Genomic DNA, 25,772 nt, shown 5'->3' with positions numbered 1-25,772 from the left:
CATTGTTGAGATTAAGATTGGACATGGCACTCCAGGACAAAAAAAAAGATAAATACAGAATAAGTCAAGTCAAGTCATATTTATTTGTATAGCCCTTAATCACAAGAAGTCTCAAAGGGCTGTACAGACCCCAAACTAAAGTCAGTTTCATTTGGCATTTTTCATATCTAGGGTAATTTACTTAAATATGGTGTTGATATTCAATGTCATTCTGGTCTAGAAGAGAAGAACGTCTTTCTAGGGGAAAAGGGTGAGTCGACAAAGCAACTGAAAAGAGAAAAATATAATAAAATAATTTCACGATAAATGGGCAAAAATATTTAAAAGGTAGTGCTTGAAAGCTGGCCTAAGTTGTAAATTCAATTTTGTTTTGTAATAATAGTGAAATTAAAAACATTGTGCATTGTAACAACAGTGCAATAAAATGTAGTGCAATAACATTGAGCAGCAAATCTTTTTTTTTTTTTCAAAACAACTGGCAAGATACAAATATTTCACAGTTTTGCGCTTGCTCAGGGTGGTGATGGCTCAGCGGAAGACACAGTCTCTGACCCTATGTTTTAAGGGCCTTCTGGAGATAATGAACCTGTGCGAGAATGTTGACCATTTGTCATTGGTCAAAGCTGATCCACTTTTGACCAAATTTCCTTCATGATTTTATCTGCTAATTTATGCCTGAGTCTCATGCTAACTCCTTGCCTCTCTTCTCCCTCCTAAACTTCCTCTCCAGCCTTACCCTCGCCCCACCTTCGCCACCTCCTTTGTCAGATTCAGAAAGACCCCCTTCGAAGTCTGGTCTACCCCACCTACTCTTACCCATAATTTCATTATTGCCCTGCCCTGTGACACTGTGGTCTGTGAATCTGTTCCTTGGGTGCCTGGTACATTTAGCTACTTGCACCAGTCAGGCCTAACACTGACAGCAGGTCAACATACCTAGCAACCTTGTTGTCATTTCATTGATTTTTTTTTTCAGAATGATGGTTTTGGTGCAAAATGAGCCACTCATAGACTTCACTCAGAAGTTAGACAACAAAATTTGTTTCTATGCTACAGATTATGTAAACCAAGCTTTTTTGCTCTACCAATAAAAAAATGTGATTTGTAAATCTGACTAACTAATGGTATTTGGTATGTACAGCTGGTATTAGTGTACAGCTGGTATTAGTCTAAATAATTGTATTGAACCCCTTATAACTCTATATACAGTATAAAAGAAACTAAGCATGAATAAAGTTCAAATCAACCGGATTGGATAGCAAGTGTTCTGAGACATTCTTGTCTCTCAGCATGATTCTGCAGTCTCAACTTATCAGGCGTGACAAAAGCTTTACAAGAGGCGAACAACAAGTTCCTTTCTCTTCTATCCTGCTCAGTAAAGCTCATTCTTCCTAATAATCTTGGCCTCTAAGCCACTCCTCTACCTTTATTTTCATTCGAACCCTTCCCTCCTCTCCTCGCCCTCACCACAAGGCAGGGGTGGGCAAAGTTATTGAGCCGCAAGCCGCATTTGTTTGAAAAAATTTGCACAGGGGCCGGGCCGTAGGGAAAAAAAAATGGAAAAGTAGCTAATTGATTTTGTATTAAATTTTTTATCTATGCCGATAAAGAGTATAATATCCGATACCTCAGTAATACATGAGGAAAATAGATAACATAAGCCAATTATTTTTTTCTCATTTGCATTTACCTGCAGAAAGTTGTGCTTATTATCTTAATTATCTTGCCACACTTGGGATTATGGTTGCTCACTGTTGTTTCAAGCGTTGCTCACCGACTTTGTGTGAACGCTCAGACCCGTGGAAAATTAGAGGGAACATTGGTTAGGACCATTGTTGTTTTTATTGTGTATGAATGACTTGTGTAATTTATCATCAAAATTAAAATGTATTCTATTTGCTGACCACACGACATATTAAGCTTGAGTCCAAATCTACAGAAATTGTATAGTAACAAAAGTTAAACAGTGTTTTCTTCACAGAGCAGGCACTCATCATCTCAGCAAAATCTATCACATCAAGGTCCTGTATTCTCACACAACATTGAAACGCCTTTGTGAAGGTATTCATTTATGGAATGATTTAGATAATTCCTTTTAAAATGTCTCTACTTTTACTTCAATATTGAAAATAACGTACTTTTCGTATTTTGGATAAACATACTCAAGCAGATGAATAAATCGAGTTTCTTTGGGTATTATATGTTAAAAGAGACATTAGTGCTACTATTGTAGGTGGGATATATTATTTATTTGTTTTTAATTTTCCTTTGTGGGGTATCGTTTTCTCATTTTGATTTTGAAAATATTTTCCTATAAGGAAAAAGTGGAAATGGGAACGGGCCTAAAAAGCTTTGGCTTCAGCCTACTCCCTTTGGGCACATGCTTAAAAATTGTATAGTTTTATTGTATAGCGTTCTTTTGGGTAAATAGTTCATTTTTTCCCTTTTGTTAATTAATGATTGATGTTGCTTTCTGGGTGCTGTAACTAAGCCACAAACAAACAAAATGCGTGTGTTTTGAAGTGGCGTGTGACTTTGGCCAAATCCAGTGGATTTATTCAAAACTGCAGGTCATTGTTTGATGAAACGCAGATTTTTTTCCTATCCTCGTCTTGCAGGCCAGATTAAATCCGTTGTCGGGCCTTATAAAGCCCCCAGGCCGTAGTTTGGCGACCCATGCCACAAGGCAACGACTGACTTGTGTTGCCCCGCCCTCTTTCTCTCTCCCTCATTGATTTGCTGGAGTCGGATTGCGGCGTTTTGTGCCTTTTCCTCCCATCTTCTACTCCTTATTTCCACCCACTCACTCGCACAGAGCGACCGTATGAGGTTTTGACCGTAAACGACCCAACCCCCTTCTCATTTCCACGTCCTAACAGCTCGAAAAGCCTTGCTCAGGGGAAGTGGGCCAAGTCTCAAGGTATTGTGGCGAGTTATCTGTTATTTTCTAAACTGTTTTTGTTGCTTACGTGTGAATGGGAGAGCACATGGTTGATATGTTTATTTGAGGAAATGTCTCTTCTGTATTTTTTTATTTACCATGTCACACGTGGTCGGTCTTTCGATGTGTTTTTAAGTGCTACTTACATTTATTTTTTCGAGCCGTGTTTTTACTATTCGAACTTTTGATTGATTTTTATAGCCCATCGGAAAAGGTTCCCCATCCGTTCCATTTGTCTATCTCGGACTTGAAAACATGATGCAATAACGTTCCAAGAAGAACCTGTGATAAGCGAAATCCCTGACGTTAAAAGCTTTATTTTATTTTATTGTACAATTAGTTTACTACACTGGACATTGAAACCAAAATTTAAAAAATCCTATTATAGCCCCCAGCATCCATTTGATAGAATAGAATTGTCTTTATAGTCATTGATATCAAACTCTAACGTTGTATGCAACGAGATTAGACATTGTACTCAAAGCTAAACATTTAAAGACCTTAAAGAGTAAAATAAAAGACTGTCTGAATAAATAAGACAAAATTTAAACAACGTAGTGCTGAGTGCAGGGGTCGGTAACCCTTTTTATTCAAACAGGCATTACAGCAAAATTATTTTTACCTAAAAGCTAATTCTTGAGCACTTTTCCCCCACTTTGTGACATTTTATAATTTGCTAAAATATTGGAAATATTAATAGTGCCAGAGCCTGTCTGTGTCTCATTTCAACATAAATTTACCAATTAAAATGTCTCTCTCCCACATTAAGGCTCATTTTGACCATCATGTTTGTCCTAAATGGTTTCCAAACAATGTGCAAACAGTGGTCATTTGTAAAAATGTCACACAATACTGCAAACAAGGATACCAACGTATTTACCTTTGGTGCAGACTGCGCTGGGCGAGGGGAAGAAGGAGTGCCTGTGTGTGGGATCTTACCGCTCACCCAGTCAAATTGTTTTGGGTGCTTTACTGGAGTTTTTTTTTTTTTTTTTTTACAGTTTATTCGGTGGGTTTTTATTTTTAAATGAATATTAATTGTTTAATGTGATTCCATTTAAAGGATTCCTCAGAGACATACAGCCAAACAGGGTCTGTTGGTGTGACACCTTGACTGTAAACTGTGGTTGAAACTGTGCCCTATGTATACTGGACCAAACCACTTGAAAACACAGAAATGTCCTGGCATTGCACGTGTCAAAGATAGGTTCACATGTGACAATAATTGCAAAGTCCCATTTTATCTCAGACCCAGATGTAACCATGCAAAGAACCATATATGTGAATTTCCCTTAGGGGATGAATAAAGTATCTATCTATCTATCTATCTATATGGCTTACGAGCCATAGGTTCCCAACCCATGGCTTGGAGACTGGCCCAGGTTATAATAACAAGGAAATGAAAAAACAGTGTATCATAACGATAATGCGATGAAAAATCCCAAATAAGTTGCAAAGGATACATTTTTAGTTTTGCATGCTTGTTTAGGGTCGCGATGGCCCTTGGGAACAAACTGTCTGAGCCTGTTTGTCCTTGTTTTAAGGGACCTATAGCACTTACCAGAGAACAACAAGTACCTTCATCCATTATCTGCGCTTATCCTCAGTAGGGTCACGGGGGTGCTGGAGCCCATGCCAGCTTTCTACGTGCAGTGATCAGGGGACACTCTGAACTGGTTGCCAGCCAGTCGCAGGGCACACACAGACAGACGACTCACTCGCTCACTCACATCTACAGTAGGGACAATTTGGACCGGCCAATTAACCTGACATACATGTTTTTGAAATGTGGGATGAAATCTGAGTGCCCGGAGAAAACCCAAGCACTGGGAGAACATGCAAACTGCACAGGAAGGCTGGTAGCTGCATTTGATCGCAAAACTTCAGAAATTGTGCCGCAGACGCGCTAACCTTTTAACCGCAGTGGTGCCAGAACAATAAGTCATTGGGTGCTATTGTTCAAACTCGCAATGATTTTGGATGGAACAATATGTTAATGAACTTGGTACACAGGTGTAAAATTCACTATTTGCAAAACTTTGGCTGGGCAACAACACATTGTTTTCTTGGATTGAATTAATCAGATTTAAGTAAGTATAATACATTCATTTGTTTTATAATTTACTAGAACATGAACATGTGTAATTTTTGTGAAAGGCATTCATGAAATGTAAAGTAGAGATGCAGTGGCAGTTCAACACTAAATTACTCTCTGGGCAAGACCCCCTCCAGGCACCATCTAAGCTGTTTGAAAATGAAGTTATGTCAAATATTTCACCGTACTACCTCATAAGCAGATAATTAGTGTATATATAAAGAAAATAATACTTAAAATAAAAAAGAATGATGTGCTTTATGTTTTTATTTTTTACAGTGCAATCTTAAACCGCTTTGTTAAACAAATTAAGTTATTAAATGTACTGTGCTACCTCAAGAGCAGATAATTAGTACATAAAAAGTATATTAATGCACCTCAGGGCTACATCTTTGCGGGTGTTGACTGAAAATGACATAGTAAATATCTAATGCCACCTACTGATATGTATGACTATCACAGCTCCTCGTCTGAAGATTGCAAAAATACTGAATAATGGCCTGATTTCTTTTGAAAGATAAAATTGGGCAAATTCCAGCGACACACGAGACAAGGTCTCACGGCACACTCGTGTGCCCCGGCACACTGGTTGAAAAACACTGGTATAACTGACCAATTTATCTTCCACTATTCTTGTTCATCAATCAACTAAAAAAATGAATGTGGAAAGGCTTGTAGCCATCCATGACGTCAACTTTTTGCCACAAGAATTAACCAGAATCAACCATTCTTCATTAACAATGAAATACAATGAAAAAACAAGTGCTATGGACAGCTACCATACCATTCATCAATGATATCTTGTTGCAGAAGATATCAAAACTTGAAATAACACACACACGCTTCTTTAGAATATTCGCCATCAGTAAATGGTTTTCTGTGCTTTGCTATGCAGTGAGCAAAATGATAGCTTGCTTTAGTGTTGTTGTTTTTAGCAGTGACAAAGGTCTTCAGCGTCTGTGATTGTTTGCCGTACCTGGACACTGCGTGTTTTAATGTCCACGCCTTGAATTTATGTTCCGTTTCGTAATGACGTTGAACACTTGCTGTGCGAGGTACAACGCTCTCGAGGCGTAATGCACAAAACAGCACGGTCATTTTTTGCACAAAGCCCCAGTCATCTGTCCACGCTGGCTGGAAAGAACGAGATGTTTTCGCTCGAGGAGCCGTTATGATTCGTTCATTTATCACATGCGTGTGTTTTGTTGGCTGCGTTAAAACACGGAGCTCTCCTTGCGAGGCGCCGCGCAAACAAACACTCACACACGAAGCAGAGGAGGCGCTAACGTAAAGCCAATAAATAACATGGGTCGCAACTGAAAATGTCTAAATTTCAGGTAAATGCGCTTTAAAAAAAATCTTTATTATTTTGCTGTGCGCTCGCGTGCCATTGGTTAACCCCTCGCGTGCCACTGCTGGCACGCATGTCATATGTTGCCGACCCCTGCTATACATCAAATAGCACCATCACACACATTTGAAAACACGCTAAAGAAAAAATGTATAAAGGAAAGAAAACACAAACTAAAACCAGACTTTTCTGCCTTTTTTGATGCAAATTCCAATCGTCAGAAGCAATATGCTCCCCAGTTTCGTGATTAATGCTGATGACAACAAGGTTAGTGAGCTGCTTCTGAGACATGGCCGACCTCAGGTATGACTTTTAAGACCTTCAGTTTTGAAAAGCTCCTCTCGGCTTGAGGGACTGTGACTGTTAGAATGAGTGCAATTCTGAGGGCAGTCCAAAAGTTTTGTCATCTATGAAGGTGATCAGCTTATGTTTTTTTTTCGATGGCAGTTCAGGGAAGAACTTGACTTCCTGCACAAGCTCTTTACAGTCTAAATCTGAGCGCCCTTCAAAGGACAGCGATGTCCCTAGTGCCTCACATTGTTCTTCCAGATCTTTGTCTTCAAGACTTGGGAAACTTGTCCAAACAGAATTTGTTTCCCCACATGTTCCGATGTGGAAAATCTCTTGTTGATGGCTGATGTGGCTGCATCAACAATCTTGAAGGATTCTATTCCCAACTTTTTAAGTGCATCACTGAATAGCTCATCATGCACTTGATACGCAAAGTCGTGCTTCGTATACCTCAGCCTTTTTTTTTTTCCACATTCATGCTTTCACAAATGTGTTGGCTGTCATCTGTGCTGGCACAAAGCCACTTGCTCTGTAGCTTTTGACACCTTGCTGTGTCTTATTCAAAATACTCAATACTATGTCTATATGTATGTTTTGAAACTGCAAGTGTTATCTGACATTCAGTATTGCACATAGAATGTCATATCGAACAACCGTGCAGATGTTTGAGCTTTGCTCCCTACATGAATCAGATAATACTGATTTCTATCGTTACCAGTAGCAGGTGAAGACTCCTGATCGGATTCAGATATAGCCCCTTCATCACCTGGTCACTGTTGTTTTTCAGTGTACAGCGTCATCTCGTTCTTCAGAGTTGATCAGGACCTCGGCGATGACTGGCAGCAGCGTTTTTGTGACAAAACTGAAACTAGGTCATACCTCAAACAACAAAATTTGCATGATCGATCGCTTCTTACAGTAAATAACGCAAATAATAATTTTGACCGTAGTCATTCTGTGAAGAGAACATTTTTGGGAATATTTAAGATTGCTGTCGAGTGAACAAAAACTCATTCTATTTTCTCTTTGGTATATGTTGGGGGGCACCAAACAATTGTCACAAATGGCCCCAATGCCATAGATAGTTTGGACATGATCTTGTAGGTCATATATAGTTCCTTGGAGATACGTTAATTGCTCAAAATATCATTAACTCATGGGCCTCTGCCAGTGATTGAGGGACTAAAAATAAACATTTTCCTCACTCTTGTTGAGTCTTGGTAACTTTAATATCTTATTTTTCATACTACACAAGGAGCCTGTTTACAGCATAAGCATAATGTGTATTTTCTTTTTTTTTTTTTTAAGGTTTCCTGTCTCTCGGTTCAAGAAAGTTCGTCAAAAATGCAGATAAACGGGGAGGACCCACAGAGTGCGCGACGAGGCCTGCGGCAAATCCAGGCCAGCCTCCAGTCACGTTCACTAGTTGCCAGGAAGAGAGTGACTAACATCACCAAGAATGATGTGAAGGGGTTCTTCATAAGAAATGCTTTTGTCATTTTTACAGTGGCGGCAGTCCTAATTGGTGAGTGGAAACATACAAGTTTTAGTAGTGCTTCGATTTAAAAATGAATTGACTGGAAATATACACTTCAAGTGAATTCTAGATCTGGTAAACCCGCAAAACACTTTAGTACAGTTATTGGTCGTTTAAAGTGAAAATAAATGATGTGACATGCAACTTCTTGATTACTTTTTATTCTAGTACCCTTGTGAAATGTGGAAAGAAAACAATTGTTCAAAAAATTAAGACATTTTAACTTAATTATTATGAATATTATTATTATAAAGTTGTACCAAAATAATAACTTCAAAGTTGTTTGACTGCTGCTTTATTTTCGAAATTTACAATATTTTTATGATGTGGGTCATCCCTTTTTGTTATTCAAATCTGCCCCATATAGTGCACATGTACACATGTACCGTATTTTCTGCACTATAGGGCGCAACGGGTTATAGGGCGCACCCCCCAAAAATAGTTCTTAGATAAGGTGCACCGGGTTATAAGGAGCTACAATGGGAACGTCGACAAAACAGTCAGATGATTCAGTCAAACTTATTACCCCCTTAACATTCCCAAATCTTGCAAAGAAGCAAATACGTGTCGTAGACACGTGCAGATGCGGTGTCCGTACGATGTCACTCAAATGCATCGTTCCAAATATCATTCGGAGGGTTAAAGTCTTGGGATTCAAGAAATGCCAAACATTCCTTGGTTTCTATTTTCTTTTTCGCTCGCAACTTTACTGTGCATATGACAATAAACACTTGGAATTGAGTTTAATTTAAAAATAGACACTCCATTCCATCCATTATCTGCACCGCTTATCACAGAAACATCGAGTTCAGTCTGAAACAAGATACAGGGACAATATAAAACCCGGAGTAGCTCACCGAAGTCGTTGTGTTCATAATAATGTGCAGCCAATGTCCTCTTATATCCGTGAGTGTAGTAAATCCAGGAGAATAAAATATTTACACATACAGAATAGTAGAAAAATGCTTTCTGTATGCCGTCAAACCACGTGCTATACGCATTCATCTTTTTCGGCCAATTGCAGGCTTTGTTTTGCCGCTTCAGCCAATGCCAGCCTGTAAATGATAAAAAGGATCCGCCCCTTGACCTCCGAATAACTTTAGCCAATAGTGATCGATTCAAATGATGATTGACACATTGGTTAGCCAATAAAACGCCGGTAAACAAATCCCAGCATACACCGCGGACTACTTGGCGTTCGGGGGAAAATCTAGTCGGCGGCTGCAAGTTAGTTTGAAGAGTTTGCGATTTAATATTGATCCATAAATAAGGCGCACTGTATTATAAGGCGCATGGTCAGCTTTTGAAAAAAATAAAGGCTTTTAGGTGCGCCTTATAGTGCGTAAAATACGGTAATTTAAAGTAACATAGAATTTAAAAAGTAATATTGAATTCTAAAAGTAACAGATTTAAAGGTAGTGCAATTACCACGATGATAAAATTTTTTTTTTTTTTTTTCATATTTTGGGTTTTTAATAATCATAATCTCTGAGAGTGGCCATTTCCAGTGAAATTGACATGTTGATGTTTCACGGATAATAACCAATCACGCCTCACCTTCTGTGCCATAACTGGTTATTACCTAAGCTATCAGAGCAATTATAATGTCAAGTCACGTTTTTTTGTACAGCCCTTAATCACAAAGAGTCTCTAAGGGCTGAACAGACCACAAATGATTGCATTCCACAGACTATTATTACACCATCACCTTATCTAAAACCTACACGAGGGCAAGGAAAAACTCAAAAACCTCAACATGAGGAAAATGGAGAAACCTTGAGAAGGGACCGCACATGAGGTAATCCCCCTTCAAGGATGACCAGGCTGCAATGGATGTTGCAATAACAAATAATACACATATATTGTCAACATAAAATATAGGTTATTCATATGCTATAGAATAGAAGTGTGTTTTAAGCTTAGATTTAAACATTTCCACTGAGGTTGCAGATCGAATTTCAGGGGGACGAGCATTCCACAGCACCGGGGCACGATTGGAGAACGCTCTCGAACCTGTGGATCTCTTCTTGGCTCTTAGGATCACTAGCCCAGTGTTTTTCAACATTTTTTGAGCCAGGGCATGTTTTTTTTAAATTGGAAAAAATTTGCGGCACACTTCTAACCAAAAATGTTAGAAAATGACACTGAACAGTATGTTTAATTACAATATAATTTATAATACACCCAGTTTTTACAGCACAGACACTTGACAATGACATCATATTTGCAGAAAATAATTCATAAATGTTTTATAAAATTTTATAAAATAAATTAAAAATAATAAAGTGACATTGGGTAATTTCTCTCGGCACACCTGACGATCTCTCGCGGCACACTTGTGTCGTGGCACAGTGGTTGAAAATCACTGCACGAGTGGACCAGCATTTTCTGAGCGAAGGCTCCGGACCGGAACATAGGGGGAAATTAAATGTGAAAGATATGGGGGGGCAAGTCCATGCATGATGTTGTATAATATGTCATTTTCAGTCAACACTCGCAAAGATGTAGCCCTGAGGTGCATTAAATATGTGATTTTTGCATCTTAGTTCATATTCCACAGATAATAAATTTTTTTTGTTTGTGAATAACTTTCAAAACAATGCATATGATCACTGCTTTTTTTTCTAGTTTTTGAACGGCTGCTTTTTTTGTGGAAACATCCCTTTCATGAAAAAGACAAAAAAAAGTATATAGTCTCTTTAAAATAGCAGCGATAATATATTTAATTTTGAACCCAAAACAACCGTTGGTGTGTAGTGTTTGGCATACATTGATGTTTAGTTTTAATCCCTTATTAAAAAGTCAAAAAAGGTATGGGAATGATAAATGGCTTTCTGTGTACATGTGTTGTAATGTTTTTTAGATCTTGAGTAAACTGTGAATGTAACCTTTATCTGTGATAGGCAAACCAACTTTTTTTCTCCAGGAGTGACTAATATAGTGTAATAATCTGTGAAGCCCTTTGAGACTCTTCGTGATTTAGGGCTATACAAATAAAAATGACTTGACTTGACCATTAAAATGGAGTTTTTTTTTTGTCAACAACAATGGTCACTTCAAATCAAAGCTCCCCACACAAAAAATAAAACATTTATTGAAAATGGGTGTGTCATGATTGCCGATTCAGAGCACCAGCGACTGCTTAATTGGCACCAACAGCCCGGACAGCTGATTGGCTGATGTACTCTTTTTAAACCCTCGACTTCCAAGAGATCCCTGTCAGATCGTTATGCGAACCGTTGCTCCCAGCTTGGTAAGCTCTTACGTCAGACTCTGTTCCTGTCCTGTTTTTTTTCTGCCTGATTCTCATTGCCAACCTGTTTCCGGACCTGACTCTGCCCCGATCTCTTTCGCCCCGTTACTTGCCTGCCTCCTGTTGCTGACCACGTTTCCGAACTTGACACCGCCCTTGCTCTCCAGTCCCGGCTAACGACTTGTAATTCGCTAGACACGGAAGTGCCACTTCCGCATCTCCTGCTCCTCTTGTCCGTCAACCATCGAATCGTGGAAGCAAGCCCTCCCTCTCTATTAATAAAAACTGAGAAAACGAACGCTATTGGGTCCTGTGTCTGTTTCTGGTCTGACAGGGTGAACATCTTAATAAAATACATAATAGAATTAAAATAAACGTATATCAAGCTATCAAGAATTACAATACACGAGCACCTCTAAACACGAACATTTTGGTATATGGGTTATTTATTGTTTTTTTTTTTTTAAACAAAAATCTTGCTCGCTGTATGATGGAAAATCCAGTTTACGAGCAGTCCCAGGGGCTATAAGACCGCTTGAAACCGCTCACCGCGCATAACTGATTAATGCCATTATCAGCTAATCCAGTTTGTGCATGCAAACTATTCACGGTTCACGGATCCCTTCACCTGTTTTTTTAGGTGGGGGTTTTCTCCCCCGCATGAAACCGATAGTACTGGTTTCCATGTTTACTAGTAGCAGGAGAACCCTCCTGATCTGACTCAGATACACCACCTTCATCATCTGGTCGCTGTTGTTCTTCAGTGCATATGTGCTCATCCCACTCTCCAGAGATGAGCCGGAGATGATATCAATACTAGATCCTAAATTACTTGGGAAAAACATTTGAGTATCATATTGTATAATACGTGACTTTAATATTTGTGTTGAAAAACAAACTTTGTGGCGATCACGTTGCGTCCTTTTGCTTTTGTTGACATATGATAGGCTCTTTGTTTTTTAATTGCCGGATTTCATATTTTTGTTGAAAAACAAAACTATTACAGGCCCCAAAAAATTCTATAAACATTTTTGTGTGTACTTTCATTTCATTTCATTCCTCAAGTGCTTATTATCAACTGTCTCTCGACCCCATACCTGTCATCCTCAGCCAAATACTCCCCGTGTTTATGATTGCAGGTCCTTCTTATTAAGTCAAGTCATGTTTATATGTATAGCCCTTAATGACAAGGAGTCTCAAAGGGCTGCATAGATCACAGACTATTGCAAACTACAGACTATTATTATTACACCATCCCTAGAAATAGAGAACATATTTGACTTTTTAAGGAGACCTCAAACGACAAATAATTGCTTTTCATATTAGGTGTTGATGTTTTTATTTTTATTTTTTTGTAGCAATTGTTTAAAAGATATATTTGAGAACAGTGACAAATTTTTATCAGAATTTTTCTTGTGGAAATCCCGATTCGGCCCAACCTCATCTGGCAGCCCTCAAGTAAATTGAGTCTGACACCCCTGAGATAAACCCTTAAAAACCGAGTTAGAAATACATAATTCGATATCTAAATAAAATATTAAAATTTGATAGGAAATACAATATAGTCAAGATTTGGATGTATGACCAAGCAATAAGAAACATTATTAACACAACGTGGCATCTGTTTACTCACAGCAAGACAGTCAATGTAGAATACAGCAATAATATTAGCAATCTACGTTGACGTCATCTGATGCCAGTGACAGACGATCCAGATCACAGCCCAAATGGGCAAGACAAGATCCGAAAATCTGCTCTTTACATGAACAATTTAGACTACAAGCATGATCCTGGAATAAATTAACCTTGTATGAAGAGGTACCACTGTATTTGTTTGAATCATAATGTGTCATGGTAGGACGTCAGCAGTTCTTTTTGTGACAGTGACTGGCAATGTAGCATGGGAAAGACCAGCTGTCTTAGAAATAAATAGAAACTTCAACCCACTAAGACCTCACCCGGCCACTGTGGCTTCCATTGGAACTTTTCGAAATAACCTTTTGAACTTAAGCGCTGCAGGAAGTTCTGAATGGACCCACCCTACACGCATGCTCAAATTACAGCATCTTTTTGAGGCAACCACTAAGGACCATCTTCGGTTTCCATTTTAGTTGTTGTGCATTGCAGGGACGTACATCACAAAAACTAGAACATGTAAATCCATGTTAAGTGAATAAAATGACCGCACGAATTTTCTTTTATCCAAGTCCATGAGAACCAACTCGACAATGTTCCTGTACATCTGTTGGTTGATTGGATCTCTAAACCACTAGGGCCGTTGGGGCAATTACAGTAACTTTTTTAACATAAACAAATTACTTTTCTCACCCCGGCCACCACCTCTTCGACCTGCTGCCTTCCGGCAAGCGCTACAGGTCACACAAAACAAACAGACTCAGGGACAGCTTCTTCCCCAGAGCCATTACCACCCTAAACACACACCGCACAAAAAACTGAAAAACTCTTGCAAAAACACTACCTCATACGAACGTAAAATGGTACTCATGTCTATGTTTCTTGCACATGTTGATTGCACTATGTTTACTGCTCACCTTGCACAATGTTGACTATTTTTTGCACTATGATGACTATTTTTAATATAATTGCACAAACCCTTACGATACCAAACTGTATTACGATACCTAACTGTATGTAACATCCTACATGCCGACATTTCTTGTGTGAATATTGTGTAAATTATAACTACAACCTTATCCTCCTTGTTTTATAAGCTTATCTTCTCTGTTCCTTTATCTTCTTGGCTTTTTTACCTCACTGTGAATGTGTGAAACTGGAGTGTCATGCCCAATTTCGTTGTCACAATATGTTAACCCATTTTGTAACAATGACAATAAAGGTATATTCTATTCTATATTACCTCCTTAAGCATTGCAGCCACAAACATTAATAAAAGCTTTATACTGTTTAAAAAAAAAACATTAAATTGGTGCCAGCAGTGTTTAAACCTTTCGACAGACTGTGTGCTTTAACATTTCTTTTTAAATAAAAGAAAGTGTGTCATGGCTCAAAACCGGTTGAAAACTCAGCAAATTGCTGTACCACCAATACAATATTGTATTCTGACAAGCATCCCCATTAACCACATTATTTTTTTTTTTTTTACGTTATTTTTGGAGTAAAATAAAAATTTTAAAGTGACATTTTAAAACTTCCTTTGTGTAGTGATTAGTCCCTTTAACCATTTGGTAATGAAAAATGTAACAAAACAAAGATTTATTGTACTTGATGTGAAACTATTTCCCACATTCAAAACTGGGGTGACAAGAGAACAATTTGTGGTATTTTTTTTTACATTTATTGTATTGTGTGTTTTTCTGAATACAATTAAATCACTTTTGATGTGTAGGTTTGTGCTTGAGTTGTTTCCTACAGCACTTTACATACATACATTGTATATAGACCGAAAGAGAGTGCAGCAATTAAAATTTTTTTAGGTAAATTAATTTGAAAGACTTCAAAAGGAACCATTTTCTGCGTAAAAAGTGCTGTAAATGGAGTAGAAAATAATCCTACAACAAAATAAAAAAACAGGAAACATTCATACTAAAAAGCACTCTAGGGCTACATCAAATGTAAAAAAAAAACGTTTTCATACCTTCAAACTTTTTTCTGATACGAGCATCAATAAATGTGCAACATGCTACTCTCACTACCTGACTTGCAAACTAATGTGTCAACTTATATGTATAACTGTCTTACATTGTGTTCAAATCAAATATTGACTTTTTTTTTCTTTAACATATACATAGGTATTGCCCTGGGATTTTCCCTGCGGCCTTACAACATGTCTTACCGGGACATCAAGTTCTTCTCTTTCCCTGGTGAGCTTCTGATGAGGATGCTGCAGATGTTGGTCCTGCCCCTGCTGGTGTCCAGTCTCATTACCGGTCAGTCATGCACTTGGGGCATTAAGGAGAGCAGTGGTTCTTAACTGTCTACCTAAGTAAAAGCTGCGACCCAAATCAAGAAAACATTTCCCCTCCTCGAATTTATCAAATAAAGGTATTGAACAGTGATAAAAGAATATACAGTATTTACCTATATTTATTAGCAAAACCAGAACGAATTCAAGTAGCATGTAAACTCTCATCAGCCTACATCGCATAAAAGCAAAATAGAAATAGCCACAGACTACCCATGAAGGAGAAATTTACTGCCAATGTGGAGGGTAAAATTGTATTTTGTGTAAACATTTTTCAGAGCTTACAGTGTTTGGAAAGATTTTGAAAGCTTGCTCCAGTTATTTGATTCCACACAAATCCTGCTTCAATTTATTGAGGTCGGTTGTAATGGAGAAGCAATAAATGCCAAGATGCTGTGGTGTAGTGTCAGCTTGTTCTGGAACCTGTTTTGAAAAAAGAGATATTTGCCACATGCAGGAGTCTATTTTCCTGGACCTGTCTTAGCCTTAAACCAAGTACCACCCAAACATGCTAAGTATATGTTTACACTGTAAAATAAAATACATCATTTGACTTGCTCAATGTTTAATGTGAACTGGTGCAATGTAGTGTCAGAGTTGCTTGTCATTCAAAGGTGAACAATACTGAAAACCTTTATCGTGACATGCTTCCTAAAATGGTACACGCATAAGTGACAGATTTTTTTTTTTTATTACATATTCACATACCTTAAAAACCTCAAATTTTCAGTGGTCCATATACCTGATTGTGTCTTTTCCACCTACAGTATGTGTTTTAAGGTCACAGAGCGCCAATAACAAATCAGACTGGCTCAGTATTGATTGAGAGAGAAGACCCGTGATGATTTTTTTTGCGCAATCATAGTGTTGATATGATTCTCATTGTTTTGGCTTGTAGAAACTATATATTGTGGTCTATTCACCTGCAGAGAGATGTAATTGCCTCCTGCGTCGTTACCGCGAGGATAAGATTGGCCCCTTAGTACTGCACATGGAGCCGAGCGAAGCATAAGGTTGCATATACAATCTTATGTGATATCATTCCATGTGACCACTGAGATTATTCAAGGGGAAAAAGCAGCAGCAACAACAACAGGGTCAAGTTCTGTTTTTTTCCTGCCGGAAATAATGAACAAAAGGAAACCAACAAATGTCCTTCCTTAGGGACTTAAACAACAAATAAATACAAAAAAGAAGCCGGGGTATCTATCCATGGTTAAAGCAAGCCTTGATTCATCTCATTCTTTCATTCTGTTTGCCATGGTACAAATATGAAAAAAGTAAACCATGCACACATTCTTGCATGGTAACCAAAAACTGTGCTCTTGCAAAAGACTGCTACAAAGTAGTAGCAGATGACCACAGTGTAACACAGCAGGCATCCAACATTGTCTTACTCACACAGTAAAGCTAGCCCAGAAAGAGGTTAGCTGGGGTGAGTGGTGCAGAAAAAGCCAAGTAACTAGTCAAGTCAAGTCAAATTTATTTATATAGCCCTTAATCACAAAAATGTCTCAAAGGACTGCACAGGATTACAATTGCAAAATTACACAATTACCTGATCTTAAACCAGCATGCTAATTAATAATCAGAGAACTAATTACGCTGTATAACAAGGGTGTTTGTGTCAAAATAGATGCGAGCGTCCTTGAAGCCAAAAGCGAGGCAATTATCTATCAAAATTGAACTGAATGAAGAAAACGCAGAATAAGGCGATTTTGGTTCTAAGGTCAGAAGTGAGTTCCACATCATTTATAAGGTTGCTTCTTTTATTTAGTGTTTGCAAAATGTTCTCAAATACTACAGTTAAGGGTTTCGGTGAATGGGGATGATCCCAGAAGCTATTTAAATTCAATGGCTGTGACTATAGTAAGGTACACACTCCCCCTCACCAGCCATCTGTAAGTAGTATTTGGAAATTATGCCAATATGATAATTTTGCCACCTAAAATGTATGCTTCGTATTAGTACTATGACTGGTACAAGCACAATAATGGGAGAGTACCTTAAGTTTTTTTTTATATATATTACTTATTTTTGGTTGTTCCTAGCTTATAATGAACAATTAATACTTCTTACTCCTATTTGAATATCATTTTTCGAACTGTCGCAGCTTTTTTCATTGTTTGGCCGGGGGTGTGACTTATACTAGAGTGAAACTTATCTGAGAAATTATTGACACATTATTACTAGGTATATCATTTCACATGTTATTTTCACACTAAACTGCAAGAGGGCGATCTTGGGCTCTGTTGATAATTTTAACCTTGCCGTGTTGTGGCAAAAATGCTTGATTTTATCAAACACATGTTCCCCAAAAATGCTACTACAGTAAGACCTCGGTTATCGCGGTTAATGGGGACCAAAACCACCGGTGATAAGTGAAAATCCGCAAAGTAGCGGCGCACCTTCAAAAAAAATATATATATTTTTACATTTATTTATTTATTATTATTTTTCAATTATTATTTTTTTAGACCCGGTTAATGGGGACCAAAACCACCCGCAAAAACTGAAAATCTGCGAAGTAGCAATGCCACTTCAAAAAGACAAAAAAATATATATATTTATTTATTTAAATTATTATTTTTTAGACCCGTTTAATGGGGAGCAAAACCACCCGAAAAAAGTGAAAATCTGCGAAGTAGCGACGCCCCTTCAAAAAGAAAAAGAAAAAACTCATCTCATTATCTGCACCGCTTATCCTTATTATTCGCGAGCGAGTACCTAACCCGCGGCGCGGGTACTTACGGGCGCGATACACACGACACCGCGACAAGCCGAGCGGGTCCGGCGCTCCGCGCGGAGGCCGGCCTGTCGGAAGCGCAGAATCCGACGCCCCTTCATAAAAAAATAAAAAAATATTTTTTTTATTTTTATTTTTTTTTACCATTACAGACCGCGAAGCTCTGAATCCGCGAACATCAAACCGCGAAGTAGCGAGGTCCCACTGTATTACTCCAGTTGCCACTTATATACAGTATGATTTCCCTTTCAAATTAGGCATTTTTGGGCTGGTGCGACTTATAATTCAGAGCAACTTATGGTAAAGCCCTTACTGTGTATTCTTGTACCATATTTCTATGACCATAAGGCGTACTGTACTTTTGTACCCAAGTGTGCGTATAGAGCGAGAGCAAACTGAGTTTGGTTGTGCTTTATTTATTTATACACTGCGAACAATCAATTACTACCCAATTTGTTTCCCATTTATTGCTTACCTTGTAAAGTACTGATGATAAAGTACTAACATTTTTTTAATCATGAATAGGCATGGTAAGTAACACTGATAAAACAAGCAAAAAATGGAGCATTAAGACATTTTACCGCTAATTGTTATTCAATTGAACCCATCAAAGTTTTCATCCTGTTTCCAAATTGAACAGTTGGGCGAAGTCTACATCAAACGTCCCAGGTTCACTTTCTTCACTGTCAGAGTTGATTTTCGTGTCCTTGATAATGATCCTGGCTTTTGCGAAAGCAGTAGAAGCAGACACGTTCCCATCATCTACAATATACTTACAAATTGTGGACTGACTCGCCCGGCACTGCCTTCCACTCTAAGTGAAACTGTGGTCTCCATCAGTCATCCATCGCTCCCACACTGCTCAAAGCCTTTCTTTGAACAGCCAGTTCACACCGATATCCAGCAGTTTGATTTCCTTAGTCAGGCCTCCCGGAATGACAACAAGCTCAGAGTTCTTTTGGTTCGCTTGTTATTTTTTCACATCGGCTGTGAAGCCCCGCGCAGATGAGGCACTACTAGTGAGATGCCGTTGGCGATCAGCACCATTGTCAAACGGCGCTGTCTCTGCACACAATACGCTATTTTCAGAGATGCTTCAAGTTGTAGTGATCAGGAGCCTATTCAAGATGATGACATCAGTTACATGGCTTATTATCGCGATCTCCCTGCGTTTTTCATGGAAATGTATGTGAGAAGTAATGCATGCTAAAAAGAAAAAGACAGCATTCTTATGGGAAAGATAGCATTTAAAAGTACTAGCGTCATCTCAACACCGGCACGAAGGCATGTGGCAGCAGCCAAAAAAGCAAAATGCCAATCATTAGTTGGAATGGTTGCAGATCATGTTAAATGTGTGTTAGGTTTAATATTTGCAATGAAGCACTCTTTAATGGTGAAGCATGGATTATACCATATTCCACGATGATCTGCAGACAATACACACACACTTTGCATTTACAATCTTGTACTGATACACACATACTTGTACACAAACTGATATGCACATCCTTGTGCATGCTCACGTACTCTGCACATATTCTCTTGTACACTTGCATAATGGTACAAACACACAAAACATAGTCATCATCAATAAAAAAAAATAGGTAATATTTACAATTGTTCAAAGAGTCCATGACAGCTTCCCATCTCAGCTGGCTGGTCAATGCAGATGATGACATGCTTCAGGCCTGGGTACTTGTTAGCCTACTCATCCCGATTTGTCCTTCTCCCTGATTTCGCCACCCACCAGGCACATGGAAGGACAGGAAAAGAAAAGCGTGAGGTCGGCATCAAATCATAAGCTATAATTAACACACAAGGAGCACTGCATGAAAAGGTGTGCCACACATTTTGAAACAAATTTAGTACTTATATTCTGCGCCTTACAGTCGTAAGAATATGGTAAGTAAGCAATATAAAATAAACGTAGTTTAGGACATCTACATCGAAAAGTAAACAAGTACAATTTACTGATTGGAGTATAGATAAATATTGCTTTTTGGGGGGGAAAATATGGGTGCAACCAGGTTGTACTTGCCCAAGACATACAGTATCACAGAAAATGGTGCTTTACAACCTTTGACACAACTCTCGGCCAAAAACAGGCATTTCTTCATGGTCCACAGCCCGCATTGCCTATAAGGGCCTGTATCGATAAAAGGGAGATCGCCTTTATTAAATCCAAATACCTTTAGCCAGTAGTAACTGATTAAAATGATGATTGACACATTGGTTTGCCAATAAAATTTCCAACATAAATGTATGCATATTTATGGGGTGTATTCAAATCAGAGCCTAAAATAAACATGCGCAACACCACTCATGATTTATTTTTACGTATCATTATTACGGATGTACAATCATTGATTGACTTCTGGAAAGAGAAGTTGAAAAATTACATCTCTTTCAAAATTTCTACAAAAAAATTGGCCCAAGTGAAATAAACAGTTGCAGAGTTGTTAATAGCTGTAAACGTCTCGTATCCAAGTGGCCACTTTTGAAAACGTCTTGACCTACCCGTAGAAAAGTGTGTAAAATACAATGTTGAGCTCGCCTGTTTTCCGGCTATGATGCCCATGCTACTTTTATCTTTAGGCATTTGATGGCAAAAGAAATTCAGGCAAGAATAAAAACCTAGTTCTGTGTGTTCCAACTCCGATTACTCAATGTTAACAGCACTTGCAGTGATTGGTAGAAAACTTCAGAGTGTTACCTTTCAAAAGAGACCAAAACCATCGGTATTCTCCAAACAGTCCAAGAACAGCATTCAATTTATTTTGGGTATGTCTTGGATTGGGATTTTTGGTGAATTTTCAAGTAACGTTAATGGGCTAAAGATGCCATATGAAATTTGACATTTTACTACATGCCAACGCCATCCCCTGACTTTTGTCATCATTGCAGTCTCTGTCAAGCCCCCTTGGTGGCGCTTGCAAGTACGTGCATTTTTCAGATCTTCTGAAATAAACTTTTCTTTTTTTATCTTTTTGGGGGTTTGGATTGGCGTTTGGACCACTTGAAACATACATAGATTTTCTTACTTTCACAATTTCCATGCAACACCAACAAAAGACACTGGGACGAGCATGAAATCAATGTCCCCCTCCTTTCCTTCTTTCCTCCCGTGTTGCACATCCCGAACAGCATTACTAAAAGTTAGATCAAAGCCGATAGGTGCAGTGGAAACAAATTTAAAATGCTCTTTGAACCTATGCATTGTTGACACATTCTTAACAGAAAAAGTATTCTACTTTTAACTTCTTAGGGACATCACAACCCCACCTTAATTGCACCGTATGTTGAGGGTAAAAAAATGTATTCCTATCTTACACTGTAATATTAGTCGGTGTATTGTTGGACAATGAAAAAGTGGTCAGGTTCCAGAAATTTTGGACAAGTCCTTGTGCCCCCAACTTCAACTTTCCTTTTCTGAATTAAGGCCTGAATTCGTAGTCTAACCCCCCCCCCCACTACTTGTGAAACTATGCCTTCTTGATCCCCTGCAACTTTTCCTCTTTCACTCTTTTGAGTGGAAGAAATTAGTGAGGCTGCATATGTTGTTACCCTGGCGACAGGTTAAGGATCATTGTGTGTGTGTGCGTGTGTGTGAGCGTGAGTGTCTGCTGGCAGACTTAAGTCAACAAATTTTCCCAGGCTTGTCTGCAAAAAGACGGGAGAGGAGTGAAAGGATAAAGAGGCACAGTCAAGGACTCTCAATTCCTCCTGAGTGACAACGGAAGTCGATCTATTTTTGGGAGTGTGGATGTACTCAATGTAATGGGGAAACTTAACCACAAAAATGGCCACCGTGTGCATAGTTTCCAAATTGATAACAGTTCTACAAATTTCAATTTTGAAAAGGTTTCATCTTGCACGATGTTCCCAAAATAAATGAATTTATATCCATCCATCCATTATCTGCACCGCTTATCCTCAGTAGGGTCGCGGGGGTGCTGGAGCCCATCCTCGGGCAGGGGGCAGGGGACACCTTGAACTGGTTGCCAGCCAGTTGCAGGGCACACAGAGACGGACAACTCACCCGCTCATTCACACCTAGGGACAATTTGGACCGGCCAATTAACCTGGCATGCACGTTTTTGGAATGCGGAAGGAATGTGGGCGGCGCAGTGGGCAGCACAGTTTTTAGGTCATGAGATCGAACCTTCCTGTGTGGAGTTTGCATGTTCTCCCCCGAGCTTTCCTCCGGGCACTCTGGTTTCCTCCCACATTCCCAAAACATCCATATCAGCTTAATTGAATGTTCCAAATTGTCCCTAGGTGTGAATGAGGGAGTGAATGCTTGTCTTGTGTGCCCTGCGACTGGCTGGCAACCAGTTCAGGGTGTCCCATGCCCACTGCCCGAGGATGGCTGGGATGGGCTCCAGCATCCCCGTGACCCTATTGAGGAAAAGCGGTGCAGATAATGGATGGATTGATGTTTATGGTAATACAATGTTCAGACCCAAGACAAAAAGTGGAACTGAATACCTTGACTGTTCGTTGATAACGATGAAGGCCACAATGGGATGGGATGCTTTGAAATGACGTCATTTTCTTTGCCTTTTCTTCAGAAATACACACTTGTAGGAGTTGGCAATTGAGTGATATTGAAAACAGACTGGAAGAAAGAGTTAACCACACAGTAAATGGCGTGGTTATAGATAGATACTTTATTCATCCCCGTAGGGAAATTCACAATGATTGTTTTGATGAGATATTATCATAGAAAAAGCAAAGAAAAACACATCAGAGGGCATAAAAAAGCATATATGTACACAGAGCTAAGGTCCCCTGAATATTTGAAGTGGTTCGAAGTAAAAAAGGAAATGATAGAATAATAACAGCGCATAGGTGTTGACTTCCCATGGTCAAAATACCTTGAGTGTAGCTAGTTATTTCTAACCCCAAGGGTAAAGCGAAGTGTCATTTTAAAGAAATGAATAAACAAAATTTCATTCCTTTTTTCACACACCTCACTAGTTATCATATTAAAAAGAAAAACATTTTCAATAAAATGTTCTAACCAGTCAAAATATTTTTTCTTCGATTTGAATTCAACCTTGCGACTGGCTGGCAACCAGTTCAGGGTGTCCCCTGCCCACTGCCCGAGAACAGTTTGGATGGGCTCCAGCACCCCTGTGACCCTATTGAGGATAAGCATGCAGATGACTGATGGATGAATGATTTTAAACCTATTTTATGATATCACTGAAGCACGCCAGCTCTCGTTTAATAATTAGTGTGAAGAGTAGATCAATGAAAGTGGTAAATTGTGTAGCCTGGCACTTTTTGTTTTTTTTCGTATTTTAAGTAGCTGTTATCTTTTTGCTCCTGTCACGTGCGTCAGATTCCAAAACATACTTTATATTTGGCCAAACGAAGTCAGTCAAGGTCGGCGTGTTAATCGTTAACTGACATTTCCCCGCATGCAAAGTCAAACCTGGCTTTCTTTTGGCCCACAAATTTGAATAAAGCGCTTGGGAATTTGCACCATACGAGGTAGATTCTCTAACGCCCTCTCAAACTGTGAGCACCATTTAAAAATACAAAAGTGGATATGATCGTTCCCTGGGTGCCTTCCTGAAGGTGTTGTTTACCCGCTTGTGTGGATCACAACCAGATTGTATTTCTTACCCAGCTTTGTTCTTTGTAAAATAGTTGTATGGATTATGCGGATGGGTGTATTCCATCTTCAATTACAGTGCTTTTTTCCCAGGTTCACCCTCTGAATGCATACTAGATTGCACTGCAACTTTATTTATATTTATGTAATCGTGGCACCGTTTTTTTTCCCCTACTCCGAATACAAACTCTTAACTTGGTTAAATATTAACAGCGCATCTGTGTTTGGAAAACGTTTCCTTTAACAAAAAGTTTTTTGGGGAAAAAAGTTGCTTTGTTGATTTACTAGCCCCTTAGGTGAGCAGTATATGAGGTAACACCCCCAATAGCCAAAATCAGAATGTCGAGCAGAAAACATGTCAAATAAGACCATTAGCTCTGCATTAGCCTTGTATTTACAGATATTATAAAATTACCTCATGTGTGGTAGGGATTGACCTTTTTTTTATTTTTTAGCTGCGCCGTTCTTCTCTGCCCCCGTAATTTGCTTAGGTCATGTGTTTTCGGATCATACAAGATGACAATTTCGAAGCCAAGCACATAGTTACTACTGCGCAAAAAAACAAGAATGATGGCTGTGTCTTGTATTCGCTTGTCATCGTTCCCTGTGGATTAAAGGAAACTCCAGCAACCGAACATTGACGCAGATGATATGGAGAGAGAGAAGTGTGGCGTTTTTGATAGATAACTGCTTTCCAATTTGGATGTAAAAATTAAATAATAAATAAATATTAGATTAAGTGCTTCTAATAAGAAAATCTGTTTTATTTTGTGCAAGTTATGTCCCAATTTTACTTTTGTGTGTCTACTACAAACATTACTACAGAAATACTGTCACTACAAAACTAAATATCAAATTTAGTACTTGAAAACTTGGACCTAATATATAATTTTGCTTTCTTTATGGCAAAAAAACAAAATACCACAAGTAACACTACTACAAAAATAGTACTACAGAAATACTACAAAAGCTACAAGAATACTACTACAGTAATACTATAATGCAGAATTACTTTAAAACTTTACAGTAATACTACTGCAGAAATACCATAATACAGAAACACAACAAAAATACAACATTAAAAGAGCAAAAATACTGCTAGAGTAATACTACAACAGAAATACTACAAAAGTACCACTACAGTAATACTGCAAAAATCTTATGACTGAAATACGATAAAACTAAACGTGAAAATTAGAGCTTAAAACCGGCAAATTGTATATTATTTTGCTTTAATTGTGAGTTATTCAAAACCAATTTAAATAGAATAATCTTATTAAAAACAATCCATCCATCCATTATCTACACCGCTTATCCTAAGTAGGGTCGCAAGGCTGCCGGAGCCCATCCCAGCTATCTTCGGGCAGTGGGCAGTGGGACACCCTGAACTGGTTGCCAGCCAGTTGCGGGCACACAGTGACAGACAACTCACTCGCTCATTCACACCTAGGGACAATTTGGACCGCCCAATTAAGATCAGGTAATGGTCTAATTGTAATCTGTGCAGTCCTTTGAGACATTTTTGTGATTAAGGGCTGTAGATAAATGTGACTTGTCTTGACTTGACTGACATGCATGTTTTTGAAATGTGGGAGGAAACGGGAGTGCCCGGAGGAAAGCCACGCACGCACGGGGAGAACATGCAATCTCCTCACAGGAGTATCCCATGACCTTAGAACTGTGGCGCGCATGCGCTAACCACTGCTCTGCCGTGCCGCCCATAGTCTTTGAAAAAAACAAATTATAAAAATAATTATAACATGTTGATGATTGCATTCATATTTATTTGTAATTGTGAAAAACTGGATAAGTCTTCAGCAATAGCGTCACGTTTTTTAGCCCAATGCGGGCCAGAAATCAAAAACTTTGCACACTACTTTAATCACAAATGGTGATTAAAAAAATAACTTTTAAAACCTGTCCTTTGTTAAGTTTCTTGGACTTGAGACATTATTTGGCAGTGGAATACTAATTAAAAGGGTATGATTTTTC

At 38.6% G+C, this 25,772-nt stretch overlaps 1 protein-coding gene across 1 annotated transcript in view; it reads left to right on the top strand.

Moving 5' to 3' along the window:
* Window positions 1-2,769: 2,769 nt before the first annotated feature.
* Window positions 2,770-25,772, top strand: part of LOC148365655 (excitatory amino acid transporter 1-like) — a 35,741-nt gene continuing 12,738 nt past the window's right edge. The window contains exons 1-3 of the mRNA XM_088336041.1: window positions 2,770-2,920; window positions 7,987-8,203; window positions 15,239-15,376. Of these exons, the coding sequence (XP_088192167.1) occupies window positions 8,023-8,203; window positions 15,239-15,376 (319 nt within the window). The 5' untranslated portion in view covers window positions 2,770-2,920; window positions 7,987-8,022. The remainder of the gene's footprint in view (window positions 2,921-7,986; window positions 8,204-15,238; window positions 15,377-25,772) is intronic.

The sequence above is a fragment of the Urocampus carinirostris genome, chromosome 5, assembly GCF_059441175.1.
Source record: "Urocampus carinirostris isolate Australia breed hairy pipefish chromosome 5, RoL_Ucar_1.0, whole genome shotgun sequence".
NCBI classification, from domain to species: Eukaryota; Metazoa; Chordata; class Actinopteri; order Syngnathiformes; family Syngnathidae; genus Urocampus; species Urocampus carinirostris.
Note: the sequence above shows the minus strand (reverse complement) of the source record. Positions and strands in the feature narration are given on the sequence as shown.